Source organism: Benincasa hispida, chromosome 8, assembly GCF_027475165.1.
Source record: "Benincasa hispida cultivar pf3 chromosome 8, pf3_genome.v1.1, whole genome shotgun sequence".
Taxonomy (NCBI): Eukaryota; Viridiplantae; Streptophyta; class Magnoliopsida; order Cucurbitales; family Cucurbitaceae; genus Benincasa; species Benincasa hispida.
In genome coordinates, this window is record NC_143485.1 from 39,399,926 (window position 1) to 39,426,247 (window position 26,322).

The 26,322-nt window shown below is 32.3% G+C and overlaps 1 protein-coding gene across 1 annotated transcript; it reads left to right on the forward strand.

The window, feature by feature from the left end:
• Positions 1–17,168: 17,168 nt before the first annotated feature.
• On the forward strand, positions 17,169–19,897 carry LOC120084202 (protein SAR DEFICIENT 1-like). Its single transcript, XM_039040096.2, has 7 exons — positions 17,169–17,577; positions 17,676–17,751; positions 17,844–18,393; positions 18,777–18,937; positions 19,037–19,231; positions 19,314–19,410; positions 19,517–19,897. Exons 1-7 carry the CDS (start codon positions 17,456–17,458, stop codon positions 19,675–19,677), a joined length of 1,362 nt encoding a protein of 453 aa, XP_038896024.1. The 5' UTR covers positions 17,169–17,455; the 3' UTR covers positions 19,678–19,897.
• The last annotated feature ends 6,425 nt before the right edge of the window (positions 19,898–26,322 follow it).

A 26,322-nucleotide genomic window follows, 5' to 3' on the forward strand; every position in this document is an offset into this window, starting at 1 on the left:
AATACAACAACTCAATGGTAACAATAAATAAATTTATCAACCCAAGATAGTAAGCTTATTTAAATTAAGAAAAAAAAGAGTAATACCAACCAAATGCATTTAAACAAATACATAAATATTAATAGAAACCATAAACAGTAATTAAGTTATGACTACCATAACTGCAGGATAGCCATAATACTCCAACACATATTTTAATTTAACACTTTAGAACTAGAGTTTTAATAATAATGTTATAAATATTACCTTTTGAGAGAACATAACATGGCTAGTTTGAACTTCACTTACTTGTTGTGCTCCTAATGCATTTGCAAGATTTCCTACACAACAAGAATATAGATTTAGAGATTAAACTTAGTCAAATAATCTTAATCATACTAGAATAATGTTCAAGGGAGATTTCCTTATCTTAATACTAAACTTACCGAAAATAACTTGGGACCAAACGAAAAAGTGTTTGAAGAAGTGTGAAATAAATCCAAAACTATGAATCCGTGAAATATCATCGGCTATAAATTGGAGATATGTCATATTTATATAAATGGCATTCTAATTTATTCCATTTGATATTTGCACAATGTAAACAAGGACATCTTGTTCTTCCTTCTTCATCTAAATAACTCTTCGCAACTTCGATAAACTTATTAATATTGTTAGAATATTGACTAGACCTTCGATCTCTTAAATTAATCCAACTACGATCCATAACAAGTACAAATTAATAAGTACCTAAGTTAAAAATCAAAGTGTTAGAATTTAAGTCTTAGATAAATTGTAAATGGACAAATTCGATACCAAAGTTAGATAGATCTTATTTAGTATCAATGTCAAATTAAGTGGAAAAACAACGCTTAAGGAAAATTTTGAAGTGATCAAAACCCCAAAAGAAATGAAAAGCAATGATTTGTTGCCTTAACAATTCATTTCAATGACAATGTCAGTTTCTACAAACTGATAGGGAAACATACAACAATGATAACATCCCAAGTGACTAATTTCAAATAACCGCTTAAACTCAACAAAAATTAATACTATATTATATAGTACTTGAAAATTTCTTGTGACACATAATATCTAATTCCCATTCATCGAAAATAATGTTAGTTAGTTATGTGAAATTTATTCGTGCAAATCAAAATAATGAAAAATAACTCTGAAAACCTCACCTTCTCTCTCAATCAATTGCAGATAAAACATTCATCTATGGATTTCAAGTTCAAGAAGAAGTAAAGAAACATTGATTCAAGATTACAATCAGACAACTCCTTCTCACATAAAACTCTTCTCTTCTTGGCTATTTCATACAGATCAAAGTTAATTCAATTTGTTCATTGATTTGTTTACATTTTAAAGGAGAAACCATAAGATTAGTTAGTTATAAACTTGTTTTTAGTATTTTACTTCAATTTATTTTTGTTTTAACAGCTTTATTGCTGGAGTGAGGGAAATTTGCTTCATCTCCTAAATAAGAAAAATACCCAAAACAGAATCCTTAAGCCCTATTTAGAAGACCTTGATCCAAAATCCCAAACTGAGAAAACCTCACAAATAAAAAATTGCTAAAACCACACAAATAATCCGAAACGAAAGAAAGTTGGAAATGGGGAATGTAAAAGTTTTTCTCTTTTTGGAAATTGTAAAAGTAAGTAAGGGGAAAAAGTGGGAGGGAAAACAAAAATCAAATTTGGCCCTTTTTTAATAATATTATATATATTTAGTAACACCTCTAAAACTATTTAATGTTTAGTCGATTAGTTGACGCGTTGCAAATTCTTTTAGTAGTGCTGCTTAAAAATTCGTTGTTAATGATGATATTTTGTAACATATTTTTAACGTTTTATTATAAGTTGGCTTTTATCGACAAAAATTGCTTACATCATTATAAATTTATCACTAAACGTATATTTTTTTAGCACTATTATGGGTGGAATTAGATTACTATACAAAATATAAAGTATATGAGGTACAATTAATGTATTAGATTTATCGTTCGTGAACCATATTTATCAATCAATAAGTCCTTGTACATCTACTATTATTCATAGACTTAATTTGAATCTTGTTTCATTTTTATAAAATATTATTGTTTGAGTGCATTATAGTCAATTTGTAATAGTTCAATATGTCATGCTGGTACCTATTTTAGATGAATGTAGATAAATTATTAATGCAGAATTAAAATCATGGTATTATACAATCCAACAATAAATCGAGTTACCAAAATATAAAATATATCATATATATAGAGATAGATATAGAGATGTCCCCGGGGCGAGGCGGGGTGGGGGATGCCATTCCCCATCCCCGTCCCCGCTCCCCATTTCATTCCCCATCCGCATGAAATTCCCCACGGAGATCGGGGCAGGAATTCCCCGCACAGAATTTTTCCACGTTACCTTTTTTTCTTTTTATAAAAAACTAATTAATTTAAATCACTAATATGAACAAATTTTAATTAAATAATTAACTTTATCACTAAGTTGTTTATTATGATTAGTTTTATATGACAATTTGAATTTAAAGATAAATTACACAAATTTTAGCTTAAAAAAGCTAATTATTTTTTAGTAGAAATAAATAAATATAAATCAAATTATTCACAAATATAATCTAAATTTAAAAATATTCATTATCTTTTTTTAAAAAAAATCAATTTTGAAATTTAAATGTAATATTTATATAATAATAATAACATAACATTAGATTACTATACTAAATAAATATGTAAAAGCTAATTGGGTTGGGGACGGGGAATGCACGTCCCCATTTAGCTCACAGGGAATTTTTTTCCCTCATTCCCTGCCTAATCAAAAAATCTCGTCCCGTTCGAGGCGGGGCCCACGGAGTCTGTTCTTGTGGAAAAATTAGACATCTCTATACAGATATTGATAGACAAATGAGAGGTTAAAATAAGAATAATAAAAGAAAATCTGGAAATCAGGTTTATATATGTGCTATAGTTACAAATTGAGAAAATTATTACTAAACTTGTAAATTAAATTAAAATACCCTTATATTTTGCTAGCTATTGTAATTTTTCTACACAATTTTCATACAAGGATAAGATAGTATTATAAATATTATCGAAAGATGAAAGAGACAGTAGCTTGGGGGTGGACCCTACATTTAATTGTAAATTCGGTTACTGACATTCGTCGTTTTTCTTTTTTTCTTTCTTTTTTTTCTTAAAACGAATACTGACATTCTATCTTTGCTGACATACGACGTGTGAGCCCCAGCTGTCTGACATTTCCAAAGACTCTAACTATACATACACGGACCATGCCGACTGAAATATTGAATTTATTTATTTACTTTACTACCTTATAATAAAATTTAAAATGTTGAAGTCCGTCAAAAATGTCAAAATCTTATTTTTGCGAAAATCTCAATAGGATTATTCGAAAAAAAAAATGTTGATATCCATGAATATTTATGAAAAAAATTATAAAAATATAAAGTTTAAAAATAAATCTAAATTAGTAAATAAATATTTTAAAATTTTTAAATAAATTAACAGGTCTATTATTTATATTATATTTACATTAATGACATTTTGTTACTTAAATATGGTCGTGACCTTCATATCCAGTCTCTTGGATAAAGATTGAAGCACTTTGCAAACTTATTATTCTCCAGGCACCTTCTCACCAAGAGCAAAAGATTTGTTAGCAATATCGAGTAAGCACACATTGAAATCAGCTATCCTTTCTTCCTCAAGCATCTTCAAAGTTTCAAATTTTACGGTCAATAACTAAAGTCGGATTCCTTATGTATAGATTTATGCGAAGTCTTAGTTATTTTAGCCTAACTACAATACTCGCATTTACCAAATTCATTCATGGATAACTTAAGTATCATTTCCAGCTTAATCATGTTACTAATTAATTTCTTATTAACATGACAAAGTCTAGCATGCCAAACATTCAAAGAAAACAATATATAAACAAAAATTTTCCTTTTATTTATGTCTATATTTAATTTGAACATTCCCTTAGTTACATAACCATTCCCTACGAATACATTATTCTTAGTAAGAGTATATAAATATACTCCTATTATTTGCGTAAACTTGACCTTGTTGAGGAGATAACCTGAGACCAAGTTCTTTCTTATCTTTAGAGTGTGAAAGACATCTTAGACATCTTTCAAGGTAAGAGTCTTCCCGAATGTAAATAGCTCCACCTCGTCGGTTCCAACAACTTTCGTTGAGTGATGATCCTCCAATAGAATATTCTTATCCTTAGTTTTAGTATAAGTTTAAAAGCAACTAAGATCGTGACAGACATGGCACATAGTGCCTGTGTCTATCCACCACCCCTTAGAACCAACGATCACATTAACTTCTATGATCATGACAATTAATGTTTCTTCTGTCAGGTTTGCCTGACCAACAGGACGATGCCTGTTCATATAGTTTCTACCCATGTGTTAATGTTTATTACAGTTAAAGCAAAAGAACTGTACTGTTTCTCCTGGGGGGACCACAGTTTTGACCTTTCTTCTTTGTCTCCTTGGACTTTATCACAACAGATACGGATCTCCCAGGAACGATTTTCACCTCCTCCCCCTGGTCCTTCTTCCAGGCTTATTCCTTAATCCTTAGTCGGGCGACAAGATTTTCCAAGGGAACTCCTTGATCTTATCCCTCAAGGTGTTCTTAAAATCCTTCCACAAGAAGGAAAGTTTGTCAATGATAATGGCAACTTAGAACTATTTGTCTAGAGGAATACCTTCAGTTATTATTTTATAGACTATATTCTGTAGTTCATGGAGCTGGGCCTCCACAAATTTATCATCCTTCATTTGAAACTTGAGGTAATGACTAACGACATATTTTTTCAACCCAACCTCCTCAGTATCGTACTTCTTCTATAGGGCATCCCAAACTTCCTATGTTGTCTTCATTATGCTATAGTAATCATACAAATCATCAGTCAGACCATTTAAAATGAAATTTTTACATAAAAAATCTTTTTCTTCCCAATCAACAACTTCTTTGATTTGGTGTTCAGTCGGATCTTCTTTCAGAATGATTGGCTTCTCCGTGGTACAAATGTCGGCAACTTTCTTGAGGTTGGAGGTCATTGTGTCGTTATGACTTGAAAGAGTCGTTACACTTGGCAGATGGATCGTCTTAAAACTGTTGGAATCGGCTACCCTCCGATAGTAATATGGAACTTGCAAATCAGAAAACGCAGACACACACGCGCCTCGCCAGGTGATCCAGTTTGGCATAACCACATCTATGTCCGGGGGGCAAAGTGCTAAATGGAAAGAACTTCACTAGAGAATTAAATTATTACAAACAAATACTTATTTAATAGTCCATAGTATCAGAATCACAAAGAGCTTACTACTTTTAATGAAAAGTTTAGACCTCCTTAAATTTGTGACTCTCTTTCCTGATGCACGTCATGTTTTTAGGCTCCCTTAAACTTGTATATGTAAAATCGCAAGTAGGTAGTCGAATTACATGGACAGATAGAATAGTGACAAATGACTTTTAGGACACGAAACATTGGATATCTATTTTTGTAATATATATATATATATATATATATATATATATGATATTTTATTAATAAAAAAAGAGAAATTTTTTCCCGTAGAAAAAATGTCAAAGGAGATTAAAATTTTGCTATTATGTATAGATGGTTTTCTTTATTTTTTTATTTTTAAAAATCTTCTGATAAAATATTTTTTAATTAAAAGAAAATTAGTTGGAATCCATGGTTTAGGGTTAACAGGAAAAGGGTTTTGGCAAAGTGGAGACATAATTAATTTAAGAAAAGATGACAATAAAATATTTAGGGTGTGTTTGGTATATGATAAAAGTAGAGAGTTGACTTGAGTTAAGTTGGTAATTTTTATCTGGAGAGTTAAATTGTCTGTGTTTGTTGTGAGTTGAGTTGGTAATTACTGTCTGTGTTTGTTGTGCAGAGTTGAGTTGAGTTAAGTTGAAGGATCTGATGCAGTTTTTTTGTGAATGAGATTAGTTCTATTTTTTTCTGTTTGTTTTTTATATCATTCTTTTATTTTTTTTTAATTTTATGCTTCACTATTGTTGATTAATTTTCAAATATACACGTATTTTCTCAAATCATTTATGACATAAACTGGACAATCTCAATTTTTTTCTCAATTTGTAGAACATAATAGATTATTTTTCATATATTTTTTTCAAAAACTGTAATAATTCTAATTCTCTTCAATTGGTAAAACATACCAACAAAATATATTTCATATTGCTACTCAATTAATTGGTATATTGTATATTGTATGTATATATATTGAATGTTTGTATATATGTTGAAGGTATATATATTTCATATTGAATGTTTGTGTATATATATATATATATATATCCAAAAAAAAATTCACAAAATATATGTTCTTTTCGATACTTATAATATAGTTATATTTACAAACACAAAAAGTACATGTTTTCAAGTATGCAAAAGTTATCATTCTTTTCGACATGACAGTCCATTGTCCATTTGCTGTTATCCAAAAGAACTATAAACAAAATGTAGGGATATGGTCAGTCTACATGTTTCTTCCTAATAAACGGAGGCAGTACCTCTTCCGTGCGTGTTCTGGTACTGCAAGAAAGCGATCTGTCTTTTGAATATCTGTGACAATGAGGTCAATAAGGATGATCTGATCATCCTTATCCAGGCCATCAATGTTGTATATGGCATTTACTACTTCCTTCCGATGCCCGAACTCCAACCATACTTCTCCTTTTGCCACGATGCAAGTCTACCCATGTGTGTGCTCTGCATTTCAACAGTCGATCTCATGATGTCGATCATTTCAACCGTAGCATATTACATAGAATCGTAAAGGTACGTCTATCCATTCGGGTGCTTTCACGACATGCCAAGTCACTCTCGTAAATTAGGCGAAAGAAGGTCAATTGCCTAATGCAGTGCCTAGCATATGTCAGTTATCTCTCTATCCTTCGGTAGTTGTTCAATAACGGGGTTAGTGTTATGAACAACTGTATTTGAGAGTGCGAAATAATTCTCATGATTGAAAAGAGGTCTTCAACAGTATCCATCTTTATAGGGAAAGGGATACACAAGTTATTCCTGAAAGGGTAAGGTATTTGGCGGATTATGTTTCATGATTAAGAAAGAATAGCAAACGATGTCAAGCGTCCGTATTGGGCATATTGGGTTATAGTTTAGATTTATGGTGTTATTTCCCAATGTACCTATAATAATCTAAAAATACATGTTTTCAAGGGCTTAGTGGGTTTTTTTCCTAAGGATAGGGTTGAGGGTATTTTAGTTAAGTCTTTTTAAGGGCCTAGTGGGTTTTTTTTTTTTTTTTTTTTTTTTTTTAAGGGCCCAATGTACCTATAATAATCTAAACTTGTCATAATCCTAGTTCCTAGGACAACAAATTTTCACCGAAAGATGTGTTAAAACGATGTATATAGAAAAAAATATGCATTTTTCCATATTTTCAAAACTTGGTGAACCGATTGTATGAATATTGGTGTGCAATATTTTTTTAATTCTTATGTCACCGATTAGAAACTATATTTTTCAGAAATTAAACATTGGTTATAATATTAATACCATCGTTTCATTACAATTACATAATTTAAAAAAAAAAAATCAATTTTGATTGTGAAACGATAGTAAGACATACTAAAATTAATCCTGAAACTAGCTTGATAATAATACAACAAAATGTATAGAATATGATCTTATTGAAGCTGAAAAAAAAGAAAGAATTGAAATGAACGTATTATTAGATAAAAAAAATTACATAACAGTATTATTTCACCAATAATTCATCAAAAATTTGAGAAGTATTAGAGGAGGTGAAAAACAATAAGAGCGAGATCCTCCTCATGAGCTAGATCCTCATTGTTTTTCACCCATTGAAATGAACGTATTATTAGATAAATAAAATTACACAATAGTACTATCTCACTAATAATTCATCAAAAATTTGAGAAGTATCAGAGGAGGCATGAGCGAGATCCTTATGGTTTTTCACCCATTGAAATGAACTTATTATTAGATAAAAAAAATTACATAATAGTACTATTTCACCCATAATTCATAAAAAATTTGAAAAGTATCAAATTTAAAAATATAATGTCGCCAACCATTAATAAAAAAATTTGTGAACTAGTATTTCAAAAAAAATGTGACCAACAATTAACAAATAACATATTTCCAAAAAATAAGTCTAAAAAAAAAAGGAGATACTCTGGACCTCAAAATAACAAACCTCTTCAAATTAATTAAGAATGATTTGTGCAATTAGTTTGGACTCCACAAGAAACACAAAATAATGATAGTTAGATTAGAAATAAAATAAAATAAATTGAACTAAGAAGTAACCAACAAAAAAAAAAATTGAACTAAAGAGTAACCAACAAAAGCATACATTTTTTAGTGGAGAAAGACAATGGAAATATGAAACGTGGAAAAAGACAGTGGAAATATAGTGGAGAAAGGCAGTGGAAATATAAAACGTATGAGTGGGAAGTCATCTATAAATAGAAGAGGGAGAAAGAAGTGGTTGTTGGAGAGAGTTGAGTGCATTTATTAAAGACTGAAATTAATTTAACCTCATTAATTAAAGAGTGAAATTAATTTGAGTGTTAGTTGAAAGTAAGTAGCAGCCACGTTGGTAGTAAAGTTAAATAAATACAAATAGTAAAGTCAATTAAATAGAAATAACATATTTCCATTAAAAAAAAAAAAAAAACAATGAGGATCTCGCTCATGAGGATCTTCATGAGCGAGATCCTCCTCATGAGTGAGATCCTCATTTCTAGCGAGATTTCCGAGATCCTCATCACAAAATTAGCGAGATTCGGCCCACATTTCTAGCGAGATTTCTTTCTAGAGTGAGATCCTTATCACAAAATTAGCGAGATTCAGCCCACATTTCTAGCGAGATTTCCTTGTAGAGCGAGATCCTTATCACAAAATTAGCGAGGTTCAGCCCACATTTCTAGCGAGTTTTCCTTCTAGAGCGAGATCCTCATCACAAAATTAGCGAGATTCAGCCCACATTTCTAGCGAGATTTCCTTTTACAGTGAGATCCTCATCATAAAATTAGTGAGATTTACTTCTAGAGCGAGATCCTATCACAAAATTAGCGAGATTCAACCCATATTTCTAGTGAGATTTTCTTCTAAAGCAAGATCCTCATCACAAAAGTAGCGAGATTCAATCCACATTTCTAGCGAGATTTCCTTCCAGAGCGAGATCCACAAAATTAGCGAAATTCAGCCCACATTTCTAGCGAGATCCTCATCACAAAATTAGCGACATTTCACTTGTCCAGTGTTGAAGTTTTGACTTATGTACAACTCTTTATACATATTGTTTCCATGTTTTTCTTTGTTTGTCGAGTTATGTATGTCGAAACTTCAACCTATGACAACCCTAATATACATATTGTTTCCAAGTTTTTCTTTGTTTATCGAGTTCTCAACGTTCGACCTCTACATTAATCCAATCCTCAACCCTCGACTTCTAGCAAAACAACAATATTTCTCTAATATAAAAGGTCTAATATTTCTCTAATATAATAAGTATATTTCTATAATATAATAAGTTTTGAAAACAATCATATTAATATAAAAAGTCCTAGTTTTGAGGGGATAAAAAAGGAGAGTTTTGAGTGGGTAAAAAAGAGAATTTTACTGACCCATAGGTTTTCTTTATGGACTTAACAAACATGGATAATAAATACCCACCCAACTCAACTCAATTCATACCCATTTATTAAACACCCCTTATTGAAGTTTGGTACTAATTGAAAAGAGGCGTGAAGTGAGAGAAACGAATATGGCACAAAAAGAATAATTAAAATATTTATTTATGTCTTTTTCCAAGTGAAAACAAAAATTGGTTTGTTAAAGAAGATTTTGAGGATTAAAAAAAACTATATAAGAAAGACGACACATCATTTTTCTAGTTGTATTATGAAAATCAGCCGATTACTAATATGAAAGCTGAAACGTTTTTCGAAGATAAATGCTACGATTTTGATGCTTAGAAACTTTTACAGAACTTTCTCTTTCTCTCTCTCTCTCTTTTTTCTTCTTTTCATGATTTTGAATTTGAATCTTTTTTCCACACGATAACGTTTCTAAAGAGGGAAATTGTTGGATGAGACAAATATAATATGATTCTTTCTTTCTTTCTTTCTTTCTTTTAATTCAACGGTATACAAGTCAGGATTTTAAAATCTGACCTAGAACGCAATCGTGATATCAATGATAGACTTATAATTTGAAAAAGAGATGGTCTGCAAAACAAAGAAAAAAGACGATACTAAAATTAGAGATGAGAACTCCATAATAGAAAACAAAGTTAGAGGTTTAATTTATCTTATATGGAGTTATGATTATGTATTTATAGAGAAAGATGACCTTAATTGTTCTCCAGGGTTTCAGAGTCACCTCAAGATAATTAGATGACCTACTGAACTTGGTTTCATGTTTGGCTAGGGTCGGCCTCGATCTTGGTCGAGATTGAACTGACTGATCCAAGCTAACCCCTTTTCCCTAGGTCTATTTTAGTTTTAAGTTTGCCACTTTCGACCTGTATTATGTTTTCTTTTTTACTTTGTCATTTCTATTTATGCTAAATATCAATTATACTATTCGGTCTAAAATCATTCCTAATAGTGTGGTTTCTTCCAATAATTTCTCGAATAATTTATTGGAGTAAATATTGAGATATTTTAGTTCTAGATTATGTTTAGATCAACGAATAAATTGAACTGTATTTGAATCTTAGTGAAAAAACAATGTTATTATCTCTTTAAAAAATACTAAAGATTAAAAATTTTTATACACAGGCTAAAATGGAAAGCTTAAAAATGTATCAAGGTAAAAAATATTATCACTTTGATTCTAGTAGGGGTGTTCAAATGCCCAACAGCCTGAACAATTCGACACCACAACAAATACTCCTATTAATAACTTTTCTTTATGACATTTATTGAAATGTGCTATAAAAAAAAGAGGGAAAACGAAAAAGCAAAAAAGAAAAAAAAATGGAAAGCTCAATTTTCTTTAGTGTGCACACTAAGATTTTAGGCCCGAACCCACCTTCCCTCAACCTCTCTCATCAACACTTCCATTTCTCCCCTTAATTGTTATGTTTGTTGTGCACATTTCTTCATATTTCCATACTGACATGATTGCCATTTTTTTCTAATAAATTATCATTAGACTTTCAAATTGAGAGTTAGGAGCTCTAATCTTGAATTGCATTGAAATCCTAGTAATTTTTCGTCTATCTTCTCGGTATAATTCATCGTCGTCACTTTTAGTTTACGTCTCTTGTGCTCAACTTGGATGGTACTTATTTTTGTTTGTTTGGAGTTCTATGAAGAGATTTCATGCATAACATATTGCTAAAACAAAAAATGTATACTATTTCTTTTTCTTGAAAAGTGGGGTTGTTTGATTGCTATTCTTGTTAATTGTTGCGTTGAAAAATACATATATTTTGCTGACTGTTGAGGTTGAAAGTTATTGAGTTTCAAGTGTCTTTAATAATTCGATTTTTTTTTTTTTTTTGGACTAATAGAGCTCATGTCTTAGTTGAACTATTTGATATATTGTTTTCTATTAAAGTTTTAGTTTTTGTTCCATAATTGATTGGCTCCACTTAATATGGATGTTTTGTTGCACTATCACATGTATTAAGATTTGCAAGAAGATTCGAAAGTATTTAACTATTGTAGGTATTTTTTTTCTTGAGCCATATTAAGAAGAATTAGTATGATAATATTGAAAACTTCATCTAGAAAATGTTCCATGTCAAGGGCTTTAGAATAGTCCAAAGAATTGGAGAATTTGAAAACGAAAAAGCCAAGCCCTAGCTCGAAGACGTCCAAATCTCCGATGAGATGAAGATGACGGCGAAGACGAAAGGCGAGTAGCCGTGGATGGATCTTGTTGCCGACGATCGAGCTATGAGAGAGTGATTGAACTTCTAAGCGATACAAGCTGTTTGCGAGGGAGAGGTTAAAGACGGCGGCGGGGAGGTGGGTTTGAATTTGCTAGTGGTGGTGGGTTCGTCGTCGGCAGTGGCTTAGTGGCCGTAAAGGGGGTGTTTGGATTGAAGCTCGGCCAGAACAGAGGATTTAACTTTTGAGATTGGAGAAATGGAATGGGAGTTCTATGAAGGAGATTTGAAAGGGAAAGGGAAATGCTAGTGGAGAAGTGGGAAAATGGGGAAAAGTAGATTTAAGTTTTCTAGGGAGAGGGAAATCCAAAAATTTAAACCACCGCCTTCTTTTTTTTTTTTTTTGGGCCCACTTCCAATAGCAACTTTGAAAAATGCTATAGACAAAAGCTATTATTGTTGTATTTTCTTATAGTGTTTAAATTATCTTATATCTAGCTATGATGATGTATTCATAGAGAAAGTTGACCTTAATTGTTCTATATGATTTCAGAGTCATGTCAGGATAATTAGATGACCTATCGAACTGAAGTTTATACTTGGTTTCATGTTTGGCTAGGGTCGGCCTCGATCTTGTCCGAGATTGAGCAGACTGATCCAAGCTAACCCCTTTTCCCTAGGTCTTTTTTACTTTGTCATTCCTATTTGTGCTAAATGTCAAATATACTATTCGGTCCAAAATCATTCTTAATAGTGTGGTTTCTTCCAATAATTTCTCGAATAATTTCTTGAAGTAAATATTGAGATATTTTAGTTCTTGATTATGTTTAGATCAATGAATAAATTGAACTGTATTTGAATCTTAGTGAAAAAGTAATGTTATTGAAAAAAATATTAAAAATTAAAATTTTTTATGCAAATTAATTATTGATGGGCTAAAACAGAAAGCTTAAAAATGTATCAAGGTAAAAATATTATTACTTTGATTCTAGTAAGGGTGTTCAATGACTCAACAATCTTAACAATCTAGATTACTCAACCTAAAATGTAGAAATTGAGTTGGATTAGGATTTAGTTAAATTTTTTCTATTTTTTTTGTTATATATATATATATATATATATGGGTTGAAATTTGTGATCTTTAATATTTTTCTTTTAAATTGTTATGATATTTGTCTTTATTTGAAGTTTGTAACAAATAAGTTATAATCCAACCCAAATTTTAAGGATTGAGTTGGAGATTTTATTTGGATCTTTTGAGTTGCCAACAGAATCCAACCCAACCCATATAAACCCTTAGATTCTAGTATTTGAGACTTACACTACAAGAAATCTAGTACTTTAAATAAACCTTAAGTTTGGTATCTACCATGCTAGTTTATGCATGTTGATTTTTCTATTTTTGTTATTATTATATATGAGTTGTTCTATTAAAATTTTTAAAAACATATTCACATGGTACATTTTCTTATAAGAAAAGTATGGTTATAATTTAACCAATCTTAATAAAAATTGATTTTAAAAAACTAAATTTATAATTTATTAAAAATATTTATTTTATTTAAAATTGAAAATATATAACTCAAAATGACTTCTATGTATGGAATAAAATAGTTTTGATTGAAGTGTTTTTGGAAATAAACAGTAGGATATTAAATCTTAACAAATAATATATATATATATATTTTAATAAAAATATTTGGGTATGGATTTATTTGAATCAATATTTAGAAGAGGATAAGGATGAGGTTACTTGATCAATGTAACCACCCAAAACTAATTAATCAATTAATTATTTTTGACCTCAACAATATGATGTGTAATAGGGATAAACATGTATTATTATCTCATAATATATTTAGTTTTGAGTTTCTGTAAATTGTGTGCATAGTTTTTCTTGGTTTGAACATTTTTAGAAGAGATGATAAGAAAAGACATTTAATTAAGTCTAGAAATTCACCAAAGAATTTCAATTAATCTAAATCTCATTTTAAAATTGTTATTTTTAATTTCTATAGCAAATGATACAAAATTAGGTAACATTTTCATTTGTTCCAATAAAAGAAAAAAAAAAGGCCCATGATAATAAATTTTGTCGCTAGCAAGAAACTTCTTAGAAATTTCCAAAGTTAATTTTAGCCTTACACACAACTCAAAGTAGGGTAAGTTGTTGAACAATAATTACCTTTTCTTTACCGGTCAGTAGTTATTTTCTCACTAACCGCTATTAAAACTTTTAAATTTTATCATATTTCTTTGAATTTAGGGGATAAAACCTCCCAACTGATTTTAAATAAGAAAAAATGAGTCAATTTATTTATAAATATAGTAAAATATTACTATCTATCACCAATTATATTTTGTTATATTTGAAAATATTTTTAACATTTTTTCCATTTAAAACAATCATCCGAAATTCTCCCTTCTTTTCCTTGCTTTTTTTTTCCCCTCAGATTAGGGTTCATGTGGCAAATGTCACCATTTTTTTTTGTTTTCTTCTGCATCCTCTTTTTTCTCCTTATTCTCCTTCTCTACATGTTTCCCATTTGTTTACCACTATTACACACTGCGAGTTGGAAATGTGGAGTGACTCAAAATAGTGCTGTAGAGTATGTTTGGCCAAGAGAACAATGTCACAACCATGGACCATTGACACGATACTTTGAGCGTCTCAACGCTATCGCTCAACCATTATGTGTTAGGAATGTAGAATCAATATGGTGCTGCAGAATGTGTTCAAGTCGAGAGGACAATATCGAGACATTGCAAGGACATGAAACGTCGCGATCTTTATCACTAACACCTAATGAAGACATTGTTGTTGCTGTTATTTGTTGGCCAGTTTCAGTGAGTTCCTTGCAAATTATGTCGCAGATGGGATAGTATCAGAAAAATCACAAAAGTAGATGAAGATACACAATAAGCTTAAAAGGTAAAACCACACACCAATTCTTGTACTTATGAAAACCAAAAGATATGTCTGAAAGATACCAACGAAGACCATGACAATGTTTTGGACTTTGGTTTCTTGGTTCTCATTAATCTCCTTCAGCTCATTGCCATGACAATTGTTTGAGTAGAACAACCGTAGGAGATTGAATTTTCGAATTTTATGAAAGAAGATTATATCAATTATTGTTGAGCTAATCTCACTTCAACCGTTGATCTTGTTTTTTCACAGCATTATTTCAGTTGGTTTAAATTTCAATTTAAATTGAACATTGATTCTGTAATTCAAGGGATCTTGTCGGAGACGTGAAGAGAGAGAAACTAAGTATTTATACATCTTTTCCTATCGAAAAATGATTTTGTAAAGATTGTGAATGAAGTATAAAATAAGACCCCACCATTTTTTATTTTAAAGAAAGACCCACCATTTTGTTAATTAAAAAACAACCAATGGACAACTTATACGATACACGTTTTCCAAAGTAAATGGAGGAGCGAAAATAAATCGAGCTCAATTTCACACATAGATATTTAACGTCGAATGAGTCTATAGTTCAAATTTTCCTACTCATAATGTATTAAAAAAAGGTAAATAGAAGGATACTGAATAGTTAGAGATTTGATTGTTGAACAATAATTATTTTACGAATGTTGTAGCTATTGTTCTCTATGACATTTTACATTTTGTAACTTGGTTGTCCACCAAGATATCTCTGCAATTGCTATTTAAGATAGTCTGATGTCCCATAGATTGTTGATTCTGCTTAATATATTTTTTCTTATTTGAAAAACCTTGGCGGTTTATTCTTCTGATTTTGTTTCATTTTCTGAGACGTGTGCAAAATTTCTATTAGAGTTGTTTCTGTTGCACATATTTAAGACGATATGATTCTCATGTTAGGGTTGACTGTTTTGAAGAATCATTGAGCTGTTTTGTCTTGTGTGTATGCCATAAACCTCAAATGTGCCAATTTTTGGGATTGTGGAAGTGCATTGTTGTTGTAGATCTTGAGCGCTTCTCTCGATCTTGTTGAATCGTTCTACTGCAACTTGAGAAGGAATTCTCAAACTTAGGGGAGCCTAAGTTCCTCAAGTGTAGTGGTCTTCATTTGAAAGTAGAAAGATAAAAGTCTTGGTAAGAAGGAGTCTCACAATTAGGGGGAGTCTAAAGTTCATTAATAGGGAGTCTCACACTTAGGTAGAGCCTAGGTGATTGTTCACTAATATTCTCATACTTAGGGAAGCATAAGTGATCGTTCATTAATATTCTTATACTTATGGGAACCTAAAAGTTTCATTTAGAGGGAGTCTCACACTTGGGGGAGCCTAAGTGATTTTTCTCTAAATTAGACTATTCGAGTGTCATTGTTAGAGGTGCAAGTAAGTTGGGTTGGGTTGAGTTGAGTTGAATAACTTTTTAGATCAAATCCAATTATTTGGGTTTTAATTTTTTTCAACCAAAATAAGCATCATTAAAAAATGAATCCAACTCAATCCAACCATGAAACATTTGGGTGGGATTAGTTTGGGTTACTCGAATAATTTATATAAATTTTTGTTCTAAAAAGAAGTAAAATGCTAATACATAAAAAGTTTATTTAATTATTTTCATATATTGAATTAAATTAACAACTTAATTTCAATTTATATAATGTAAAATTTATTTCCAAAGTGCTAAAAAAAATACTATTTTTAAGAGTTGTTGGAGAAAAAAATTATTAACAAACTAATGAAATTAAGTAAAACTAAAATAAATATATGTATATCTAATTGCATTATAAGAAAAAAAAATATACATTTTAAAGTTAATAATAAGTTTGGCTTGGTTCGGGTTATTTTCGGTGAATCCATGAACCAACCCAATTTATAAAATTTTCATTTATTTAAATCCAACCCAAACCGCCCGACTTGGGTTGGGTTGCGCCCCCTAATCATTATAATTGCCGCGTACTTACAGACAAGTATATCATTGTAATTGCTTGACTTTATATTAATGGAAACATCTTTCCATGAGCAGATTGTCCCTAGACATAGGTGGTATTGTAGCGAACTTGGTTACCAAATGATGTGTTTTGTTCTGGCTTTAGTTTTTTTTTTTTTTTTTTTTTTTATGTCAAAAGTTGGATACAAACACAAAAATGAAAGTTAAAAAGTATGATTCAAGATATAAAAGAATTAATTTACTCTTATTATGTATCGTTGTGTCAGTCAAGTGACTTCTTAGAAATTTCTCAACTCTTGCGATCACACATGACACGACCGGTAGGTATTTATTATAAAATATTCAATTGTTATATTCAAACATCGAAAGTATACAACAACACATTTTCCATTACTTTATTATATATAAAAACACAAAAGTAGGAATTAAATATGGACAAGAGATAAGAGACATAGTGCTTTTAATAAGTTGACGCTTAAGTCTATAAATTAATAATGACCTTCCTTTCATGTGAGCCCATCTCAGAAATTTCTTAGAAGTTACTAAGAAATTACAACTCCATTGAATATTGATTTCTTTTCTTTATTCTCCGCTTTAAACGTTACATCAAACTAATACGATTATTTTATTTAGATATAAATACGACAAGTTCCATGAATGCTTCATCAGCTATCAGGAAACTCAACTCGGAAAATGGCTGCTAAGAGATCTTTCAACGGAACAGAGTCTTGTTTAGAACAGAGGATTGAAAAGAAGCGCCCACGCCAAACATTTGCTAAGTATGTGTTTTAGCTAATGGATTCATGTAATGCACCTTCAAGAGCATCCAATTTCTAAATTCTTGATCACTGATTATTCATATTCTAATTTTCCTCAGGATCATTGGGGAAGTTGTAATGGTAAATTCCGTAAGGCATCTATCCAAAGCATTGGAACCATTACTTAGACAAGTGGTATGTGAATTAATGTACATTTTATCGCGTTTGTAATTGTGGATTGAGTTAGGGCTTTTGTTTAATTCCTTAGAGATTTTGGAATCGTACAGGTGAATGAAGAAGTCGATCGATGTTTATTGCGATATTCAAGATCATTAACCAGAGCATCTTCGTTGAGAATTCAAGCTCTAGAACCATCTAGTTTTCAACTATATTTTGTAAATAATCTTCCGTCTACCATATTCACGGGAAGTAAAATTACTGATGTGGAAAGTAAACCGCTCCGCATCGCCGTTGAAGTCGGCGGAGAAGATCCGTCGTTGTTGCCGATTTCATCGTTATTAAAAATTGAAATCGTGGTGCTGGACGGCGAATTTGCAGCGGGTGATCGAGAGGATTGGACGGCTGAGGAATTTAATGCTAGCATTGTGAAAGAAAGGTCTGGAAAGAGGCCGCTGCTTCACGGCGAGATGAACGCAACGCTTCGCCATTGTGCTGCGACCATTGGGGATCTTGAATTCACAGACAACTCAAGCTGGATTCGGAGCAGGAAATTTCGGCTTGGCGCCCGGGTTGTTTCCGGTTCCGACCGAGATAAGTTCCCTCGGATTCGTGAAGCCATAACCGAACCGTTTGTGGTCAAAGATCATCGCGGAGAATGTGAGCATTAACAAATTTTTTTTATCTCATACATTGAGATATACTTATTTAAAAACAATAATAATAATTTAATATTTTTTTAAAAAATTTTAAATATAGAAAAATAAACCAATATATTTATAAAATACAGTCAATATCATATTGATAGACATTGATAATCTATCCTTGATAGTTTTAAAATTTTACTAATTTTTTTTTTTTTTAAAGTTAGAACTTTTTGTCATGTCGAGGCCAGTCTAGTGACTATGAATTGGGAAAAATTTTTAAATGTTTTTTTTTTATGAAACTAAAAACATTGCTTTTAAAAGTCATGTATAATTTTACAAATTTTTTTGGGTAGTGAAGAAGTTAATTAAAATTGGTTTTTTTTTTGGTGATTGAAGTGTACAAAAAGCATTACCCTCCAATGTTGAATGATGAAGTTTGGAGACTGGAAAAGATTGGAAAAGAAGGAGTCTTCCACAAGAAGTTAAGCAATCACAATATCAAGACAGTTCAAGAATTTTTAAAGCTCTACACAATTGATCCACAAAAGCTAAGAATGGTATTTATTCTCATATATTATCGATAAATAAAAATATCAACAAATCGACGAAAAGAATAACAATTTATAATAATTGTTTAAATATTTATGTGGATGTAGATTTTAGGAGTAGGAATGTCAGAAAAGATGTGGGAGGCAACAGTAAAACATGCCAAGACTTGTGAACTAGGAAGCAAACTCTACATGTTTCGTGGACCCAATTGCCTACTTTTTTTGAACCCAATTTGTGAAGTTGTTCGAGCCATGATCGGGGACCAAATTTATTCATTTCGTGACCTCCATAATATTCCTGAGGTACGTTTTTTTCCATCTATTTGATAACGATTTCGTTAAACGAACAAAAAAAAAAGTAAAAAAAGATTTTGATACAATATAGGCATACTTAAAGAATTTGAGGAGACAAGCATTTGATAACTGGGCATCGCTACAAGACTTTGAAGGGAACTTAAGAGAATCATTGTTATTAACACAAGGTAAATATTAAATTTGATTAATTTTGATAAAAGAATTGATTTAAATTATGAAAAGGAATAATAAATTTTATTATTATTATTTTTTTTTTTTGAATTTTATTGATAGGAAATGAAGAAAGTGATTGTACATTGGGGAAATCGTTGTTTCAAAGTAGCGTCGAGTTCCTAAGTGAGCAACTTGAATGCCAAGATTGGGATTCCAATTCCGATAATCAGTTTAATATTTCTGCAACAATCCAAGGGAATTTTCATTATAATTATGGATAGTTTGTTTTTTAATTGGGGTTTTGGCAACAAAATCCCAATTAATTAGCTGCTAATTACATTAGCAGCGTCCACCAATTTCCATCCACCACCGCTACTATTACCACCGCTACTACTACTATTTGCTATATTTTCTCCAAATTTGGTTTCTTTTCAAATTTATTTTTATGTCTTAGTTTTTATTTGTATAATTAAGTATTAAATAAAAGCCAAATTAAGTCTCTTTCTCTCTCTCTTTCCCTTTATCTCTATCTCTCAGACCTCAATTTCAAGTTTCCATATAATATATATATATATATATATATATATATATATATATATATATTTTTTTTTTTTCCTTTTACCCAACTTCACGTTAAAGGAATCGAATAATTGACTTTAAAAATGGTAATTGTTGAAATTAAAAAAAAAAAAAGTAATAATAAAAGAAGAGTATATATGAATCCATACTTTTTATCTTACTTTATCTATTTCTTTGATGCAGCGGAGGAGAAATTCAAATTTGGAGATAGTTTCCCCAACGAAGGAGAAATTCAAATTTGAGACAAATTCTCTCCATCTAGAAATATTTCTATTGAACAATAAAAGTGACAAAAGGATGGACTTGACTATTCATGGCCTTAAATGAATAAAATAAATAATCGAATCCAACCTTTTAATTAAAATATTGATAAAGATTAATCAACTCTAAAATAAGTACTTACTTTACTAAATTAATAAATTAAATAAAAATTCAACCAACAAAACCCACCTGAGAATATTTTATTACATTATCTCTTATCCGTATTACCTACTCATCTATATAACTTTTCCTAACTCTTGAATTTTTCTTGTTTATCTCATATTTCTATCTCCGTTCATTCTTCAACCCTATAATTATGATAAATGAATAAACTAAAAATATATTCCTAAATGTATTATTTATATTTTATTTCAAAACCAAAGTAAGAGAAAAAACAAAAGAATTTTTAAGCATATTTTTACAATATATGTGGACGAAATATACTTTCGAAAATTTTCTAATACTATAGTTAGTATATATGTATTTTTCATACTATTTTAAATCATTTTTTTCGTATGAAATAAGCATTGTTTAACTTTTAAAATAAAAAAGTATATATTGTTTAATGACATGTCAAATATTAGATAGGAGTATGTAATAATATTAAAGATGTTTACACATATCTAAGTCATTAAGGCAACTATCTCTGTAAACTTTGATTTTTCCACTGTTTTTTCTAGGTTTTCAATGGTAGAATGAGAACAAGATGCAAATATTTGTTCTAATCACCACGGTTATATCACTACAAGAATTTTGGTTATTCTCGACGGTATTTCTCTCAATGCCCAAAAAAGTGTCGGTGGATTCAACCTATCCCGATGGTGGAAATCAGGGGTCGAGATAAAAACATATCCCGACGGTCTACTAACAAACTGTCGGGCTTTTAAATACTTCCGATGTCTACTAAGAAACCGTAGGGCTTATTGCACTTTTGCTCGATGGTTATATTCAACCATCGGGCCTTTTACTTTATCCCGACGGTTAGCAAAAATCGTTGGGAGTTCTTATTTAAGACCAACGGTGGTCAAACAACCGTCGGGCGAGCTGTGCAATATATAAAAACCATTTATTGGAATTTTTAAAGCTAGGCCGACGATGGGCGTCGAATCGTCAGGATTTTATAATAACGCCCGACGGTTCCGTGTAACCGTCGAGTATTCTAAGTTGTAATATAAATATAAAAAGATTCTTTTGGGAATTCGGGGAACTTTAGATGACGTTTAGATGAGGACCGTCGGGATAAGTTTAATAACTACGATGGTCAACACTAACCGTCGGTCGAACGTAGAAATCTCGACAATTTTCAGTCAACCGTCAAGTATTGTAATAAATATAAAAAAAAAAAATTCGAAATTTGGGGAACTTTAGCCGACAGTTTGATGAGGACCGTCGGGATACAGTTAATAATTGTCGACGGTCAGTTCTAACCGTCGATCGAATGTTAAAATCCCGACGGTTTTCAGTCAACCATCGGGCATTCTAAGTTCCAATATATATATAAAAAGATTCTTTTGAGAATTTGGGGAACTTTGTCGATGGTTGTGTCAGAACATTGGTGGGAGTGCGAAGTTCTGCCAACGATTAGTGGGTGACCATCGACAGTTATTAACTTTATACCGACGGTCTGGCAGATGACCTTGGGAGAAGTTCGATATAAATCACGCCTCGAGCTCGCCGTCTCCATCTTCCCAGATTCTTCTTCCCCTCTCGATTTCCCCCTCTAGCCCGCCATCCGCACGCCATTCTTCTCCGATTTCCCCCTTGAGCTCGCCGGTCACTTGTCCGCATGCCTGTTCTTCTCTGATTTCGTTTGTCTGCACGTCGTTTGGTCCCTCTCGAGTTCCATCTACACGCCATCTCCGGTTTCCTCTCGCCGGACAGGTAACTCTTTTCTTTCCCTTCACTGGTTTTTCTACAGTGGCCAATGGTTCGATATAAAATCCCGACGTTAAAATCCTAGCGATTTTCAGTCAAGCCTCGAGCGTTCTAAATTCCAATATAAATATAAAAAAATTCTTTTGGGAATTTGGGGAACTCTGGCCGATAGTTGTGTTAGAACAACGTCGGGAGTGCGAAGTGAAAGATCTCTTATCGAAAAGTTCCATAAGCACGTTCGGATCGCTCTGATCTCACAGTGATCAAAATACAACAATATACATTCAAACTCACAGTTAAATCTTAATTGACGACATGCTATGAACAAGATATAACAAAGGAGAGAATGCCATACCAGTTGAAGACAATCTTCAATCTTCGGAATTCAACGCAGTGGAACCCTCCACCTGATCAACCAACACCCAGAAGCAGCGTCAACTATAGCAACACGAACAATCGCACGAACACGAACGCCGTGGACATGACACCACCAGAAAAGAGCCCCGGGTATTCTCGGAGTGAGAACCTAAAGCATGGTCTTTGGTGAATTTGGTAGAGAAAAGAGGAAACACATATCGTATAGGCGATAAGCAAGTGGGAGGGAAAAAGGCGTTATCACATAGCACGATGCTTATCGTTTAGGAGACATTACACGATCATGTAGGTTTTACTGAACGATCATTAAATACTATACGATCATTTAGCAAACTTGGCATACACTACGATCATTTAGAGAAGCTATGTGATCGTGTCGGAACTAGTATGCGATCGTTTAGGCGCGAGGTGGACGATCGTTTAGGCGAAGAGTGACTATCGTATAGGCTGTCGAAATTCTTAAGCGATCGATTAGCTTTCACCAGCGCTCTCTCTTTAATTTCTCTTCAGACATACAATCAAAATGAAAACTATTTTCATTTTAATTCATCGGTTAACCGACGCTACCCCACTAACCCACGTCCAAACGTGATTTTTGGGTTAATTATCATATAATTAACCAACTAAAATATTAATAAATATAATAATATTATATTTTTAACCTATAGTTTGATATCACATATCTACTATAGTATTTTCTTCTTTAGTTGATATAAATCATATTTATATCTAATTACCTCCAAAATAATGTATCTCATACATTTAGCCAATTATATCATATATAATTAACCAGTCCAATTCTATCATATATAATCGAACTTCCTCTTGTCAATTTGGACATTTCAAATTAACTCAAACACTGGTTCTCGACTTTATCTAAGCTACCCAGAGAACCTAATGGACCTGTGGCTTGAAGCTCCAACGGTCCGTGAATAGCTGACTAAACTCTTTAGCCACGAGATCTACCATCCGTTAACTGTCAGGCATTCCACTAAAGACCAACAGCTGAACTCTTCTTACAACAGATATATTTCTGTGTCCATCGGATATAACCAATCATGAGTACGATGACCCTTCACAGATGCTCGTAAATACAGCTGAGCCAAATTACCGTTTTACCCCTGTAGTTACATCTTACTCCTTATGTACCACTGATTCCTCTAATGAACAATACAACATAGTCCAACTATGTGTGAGCACCTCTCGGGCCAAGAGAAGGTATGTGGCGCCACATCTTTCAAGCACTGGAATCAACCCTTAAGGGAACTATCTATCTACTTACCCATGCCTCGGGAAAGAAGTGAATTCCATCTTGTCTAGCTAAGTTCCCAGCTCCCAAATCAGACGAATTCCCAAAATGGTAGGTTTGAATTGGCAACCTGGCCACTAGACCCATACAAATCAAATGACCGCCCTCAATGGCAGGAGTTCCCAACTCACTCAGGATTGAGGTCATGTTACCTATGGTCATCCTAGTGAAGTGAAGTCTCTGTCATGAACGGTGTTATATAACGAGACGTTAACACTTCGTGGTCAGGTCTTATACAAACTCTTTGTATAGGATGCCTTCGCTCGCATGTCCCCTACACGAATGATCAGGATCAGACCATCTGTGATAAGTCACAACACTTGTGACCATTCCACAAAACGGGCCGCGTCCGTAGCATTAACAGGATAAGGTTTCTCTCCTATATCCATATACTACAGACCATTTTGGTTATCACTCAAGGCATGATCCACTTGTATGTCACCACATATATGCTTGAGTCACATACAGATAACTAGAGACTTTATGTTTATTGGTTTGTGGTAAAGCAAATAAAACAAGAACTGAGCATAAAATACAAGATGTGAAGTAAATATCATATATTAACAACACAAGCGTTCGTACAAACTTTTTACAAACTACAGGACACGAGGCTTTAGGGCATCAACCCCAACACGAAGTTCTGCTGACGGTTAGTGGGTGACCATCGACAGTTATTAACTTTATCTCGACGGTCTGGCAGACGACCTCGGGAAAAGTTCGATATAAATCACGCCTCGAGCTCGCCTTCCCCAATTCTTCTTCCCCAATTTTCCCCCAATTTCTTCTTCCCTTCTCCGATTTCCCGTCTAGCTCGCCATTCACACGCCTTTTTTCTCCAATTTCTCCCTCGAGCTCGTCGTTCGTTCGTCCACTCGTCCGTTCTTCTCCGATTTTCTGATTTCCCCCTTGATTTCGTTCGTCTGCAAGTCGTCTAGTCCCCTTCGAGTTACGTTGGGATAATCTCGAATAAACATGACATAGTTAACTCAGGATTAAGATCGAGTTACCTAGTTCATCTAAGCGAAATAGTTAGTCTTAAATAGTAAACAATATTATAAAGTAAGAGTGACTTATTTCTTGGTCCGATCTTATGCAAACTCATTGCATAGGATGCCCCCTCTTCTCATGTCATTACATGAACGAATCTGGATCACTTCATTTGTAGTATCTTTACAACAACTTGTAATAACTATATAGTAGGCCGTATCTAATAGTGTTACCAAAATAAGGTATCTAACCTTAATCATGTACTATAGACCTTTTTGGCTATTTACTCGAACTTGATCCATCTTTATGTCTCTCTATAAAGTTCAAGTATTCATGTAATAGCCATGGAACTTAGTTTATTGGATTCAGACTTTTACGTATGTAATTTATAGAATCAATAATAAGTTTATTGACTATGGAATATGTATATCTTTTACAAACTGCGAATTTTAGGACATAAAATCTAATACCTATTCCATAATTATAAGTAAATGTGTGTGTATGTGTATGACTTGCATAAAAAAAATCTATTTGAATAGAAATTTAACAAGAAAATATACATTCTACCATCTGCATATCGATAGTCAACATAAAACTACTTTCTAATCTGAGTGAAAAGCTCAGGAGGTTTTCCAGATCCTCCAACTCCACCAGAGGCAGCACCAAAAGTATAGAAACCACCACGTCCTTGCTGACTACTGAACGCCCCAAATCCACCTGCAAAGCCTCCACCTGGTAGCTATTCTAATTTCTACATACCCCAATTTTGCATTGACACTTTATAGATTTACAAATGAAAACTAACCTAGTTTAGCGAATGATTTCAAGCGCTGGAGTAGGTAGGGGCAGAGGGAATTTTTGGTGGAGTGGTGAAATACGTAGAGATCGGAAAGAACACCAACGGCGAAAGTACTCTGCTGGGCCGACACTTACCCTGCTTCACCTTAATTGTTATTTGAATAAGTAAAAGTTATGTCTTGGTCCGAGTGGGGATAGTATTTCTCTTCTGCATGTCCATGAAGTTTTGAAAAATCCAAACATCTCAGAGATAGATAGAGAGGTAGGAATTTATTGAACGAACCGCATTCCTATCAAAAAGAAAAAGTACAAAGAATGGAAAGCAATAAGGAAATCAAAGATTGAACGGATCTGACCCAGAGCTCGAAGATTGGAATAGATCTGAGTTGAGATCGAGTTCAAAGAACGACGAACCTTAGTGACTTTTTCTTTTTGAACGTCGGTTTGATCTGAGCTGGGATCGAGTTCAAAGAATGTCGGTCAAAAAGTTAAAAACGACATGTCCCTAAAACCAAGGCAATGAACCTGTACATGTACAAAATAAATTCTTAATTGCTTTAACAAATCCATAATAATATGTCACAAAAGAGGAATTGGAGATGATAATTTAACTCTAAAACCAAGGTAATCAACAAATTACCAAAACTCATAAGTGTTAAATAGGAAAATTAAAATTTTGTTAGATCCAAACAACTTTTATTGGTGTATAAAAAAGGGCAAGAACTTACTTTTAAACTATAAA

Bases quoted from the DNA above. Each gene is read 5' to 3' on its own strand.
- LOC120084202 (XM_039040096.2), top strand. From the start codon at position 17,456: ATGCTTCATCAGCTATCAGGAAACTCAACTCGGAAAATGGCTGCTAAG. The intron at 18,938-19,036 runs GTATTTATTCTC...ATGTGGATGTAG, and splicing joins ATCCACAAAAGCTAAGAATG to ATTTTAGGAGTAGGAATGTC. The intron at 19,232-19,313 runs GTACGTTTTTTT...GATACAATATAG, and splicing joins ACCTCCATAATATTCCTGAG to GCATACTTAAAGAATTTGAG.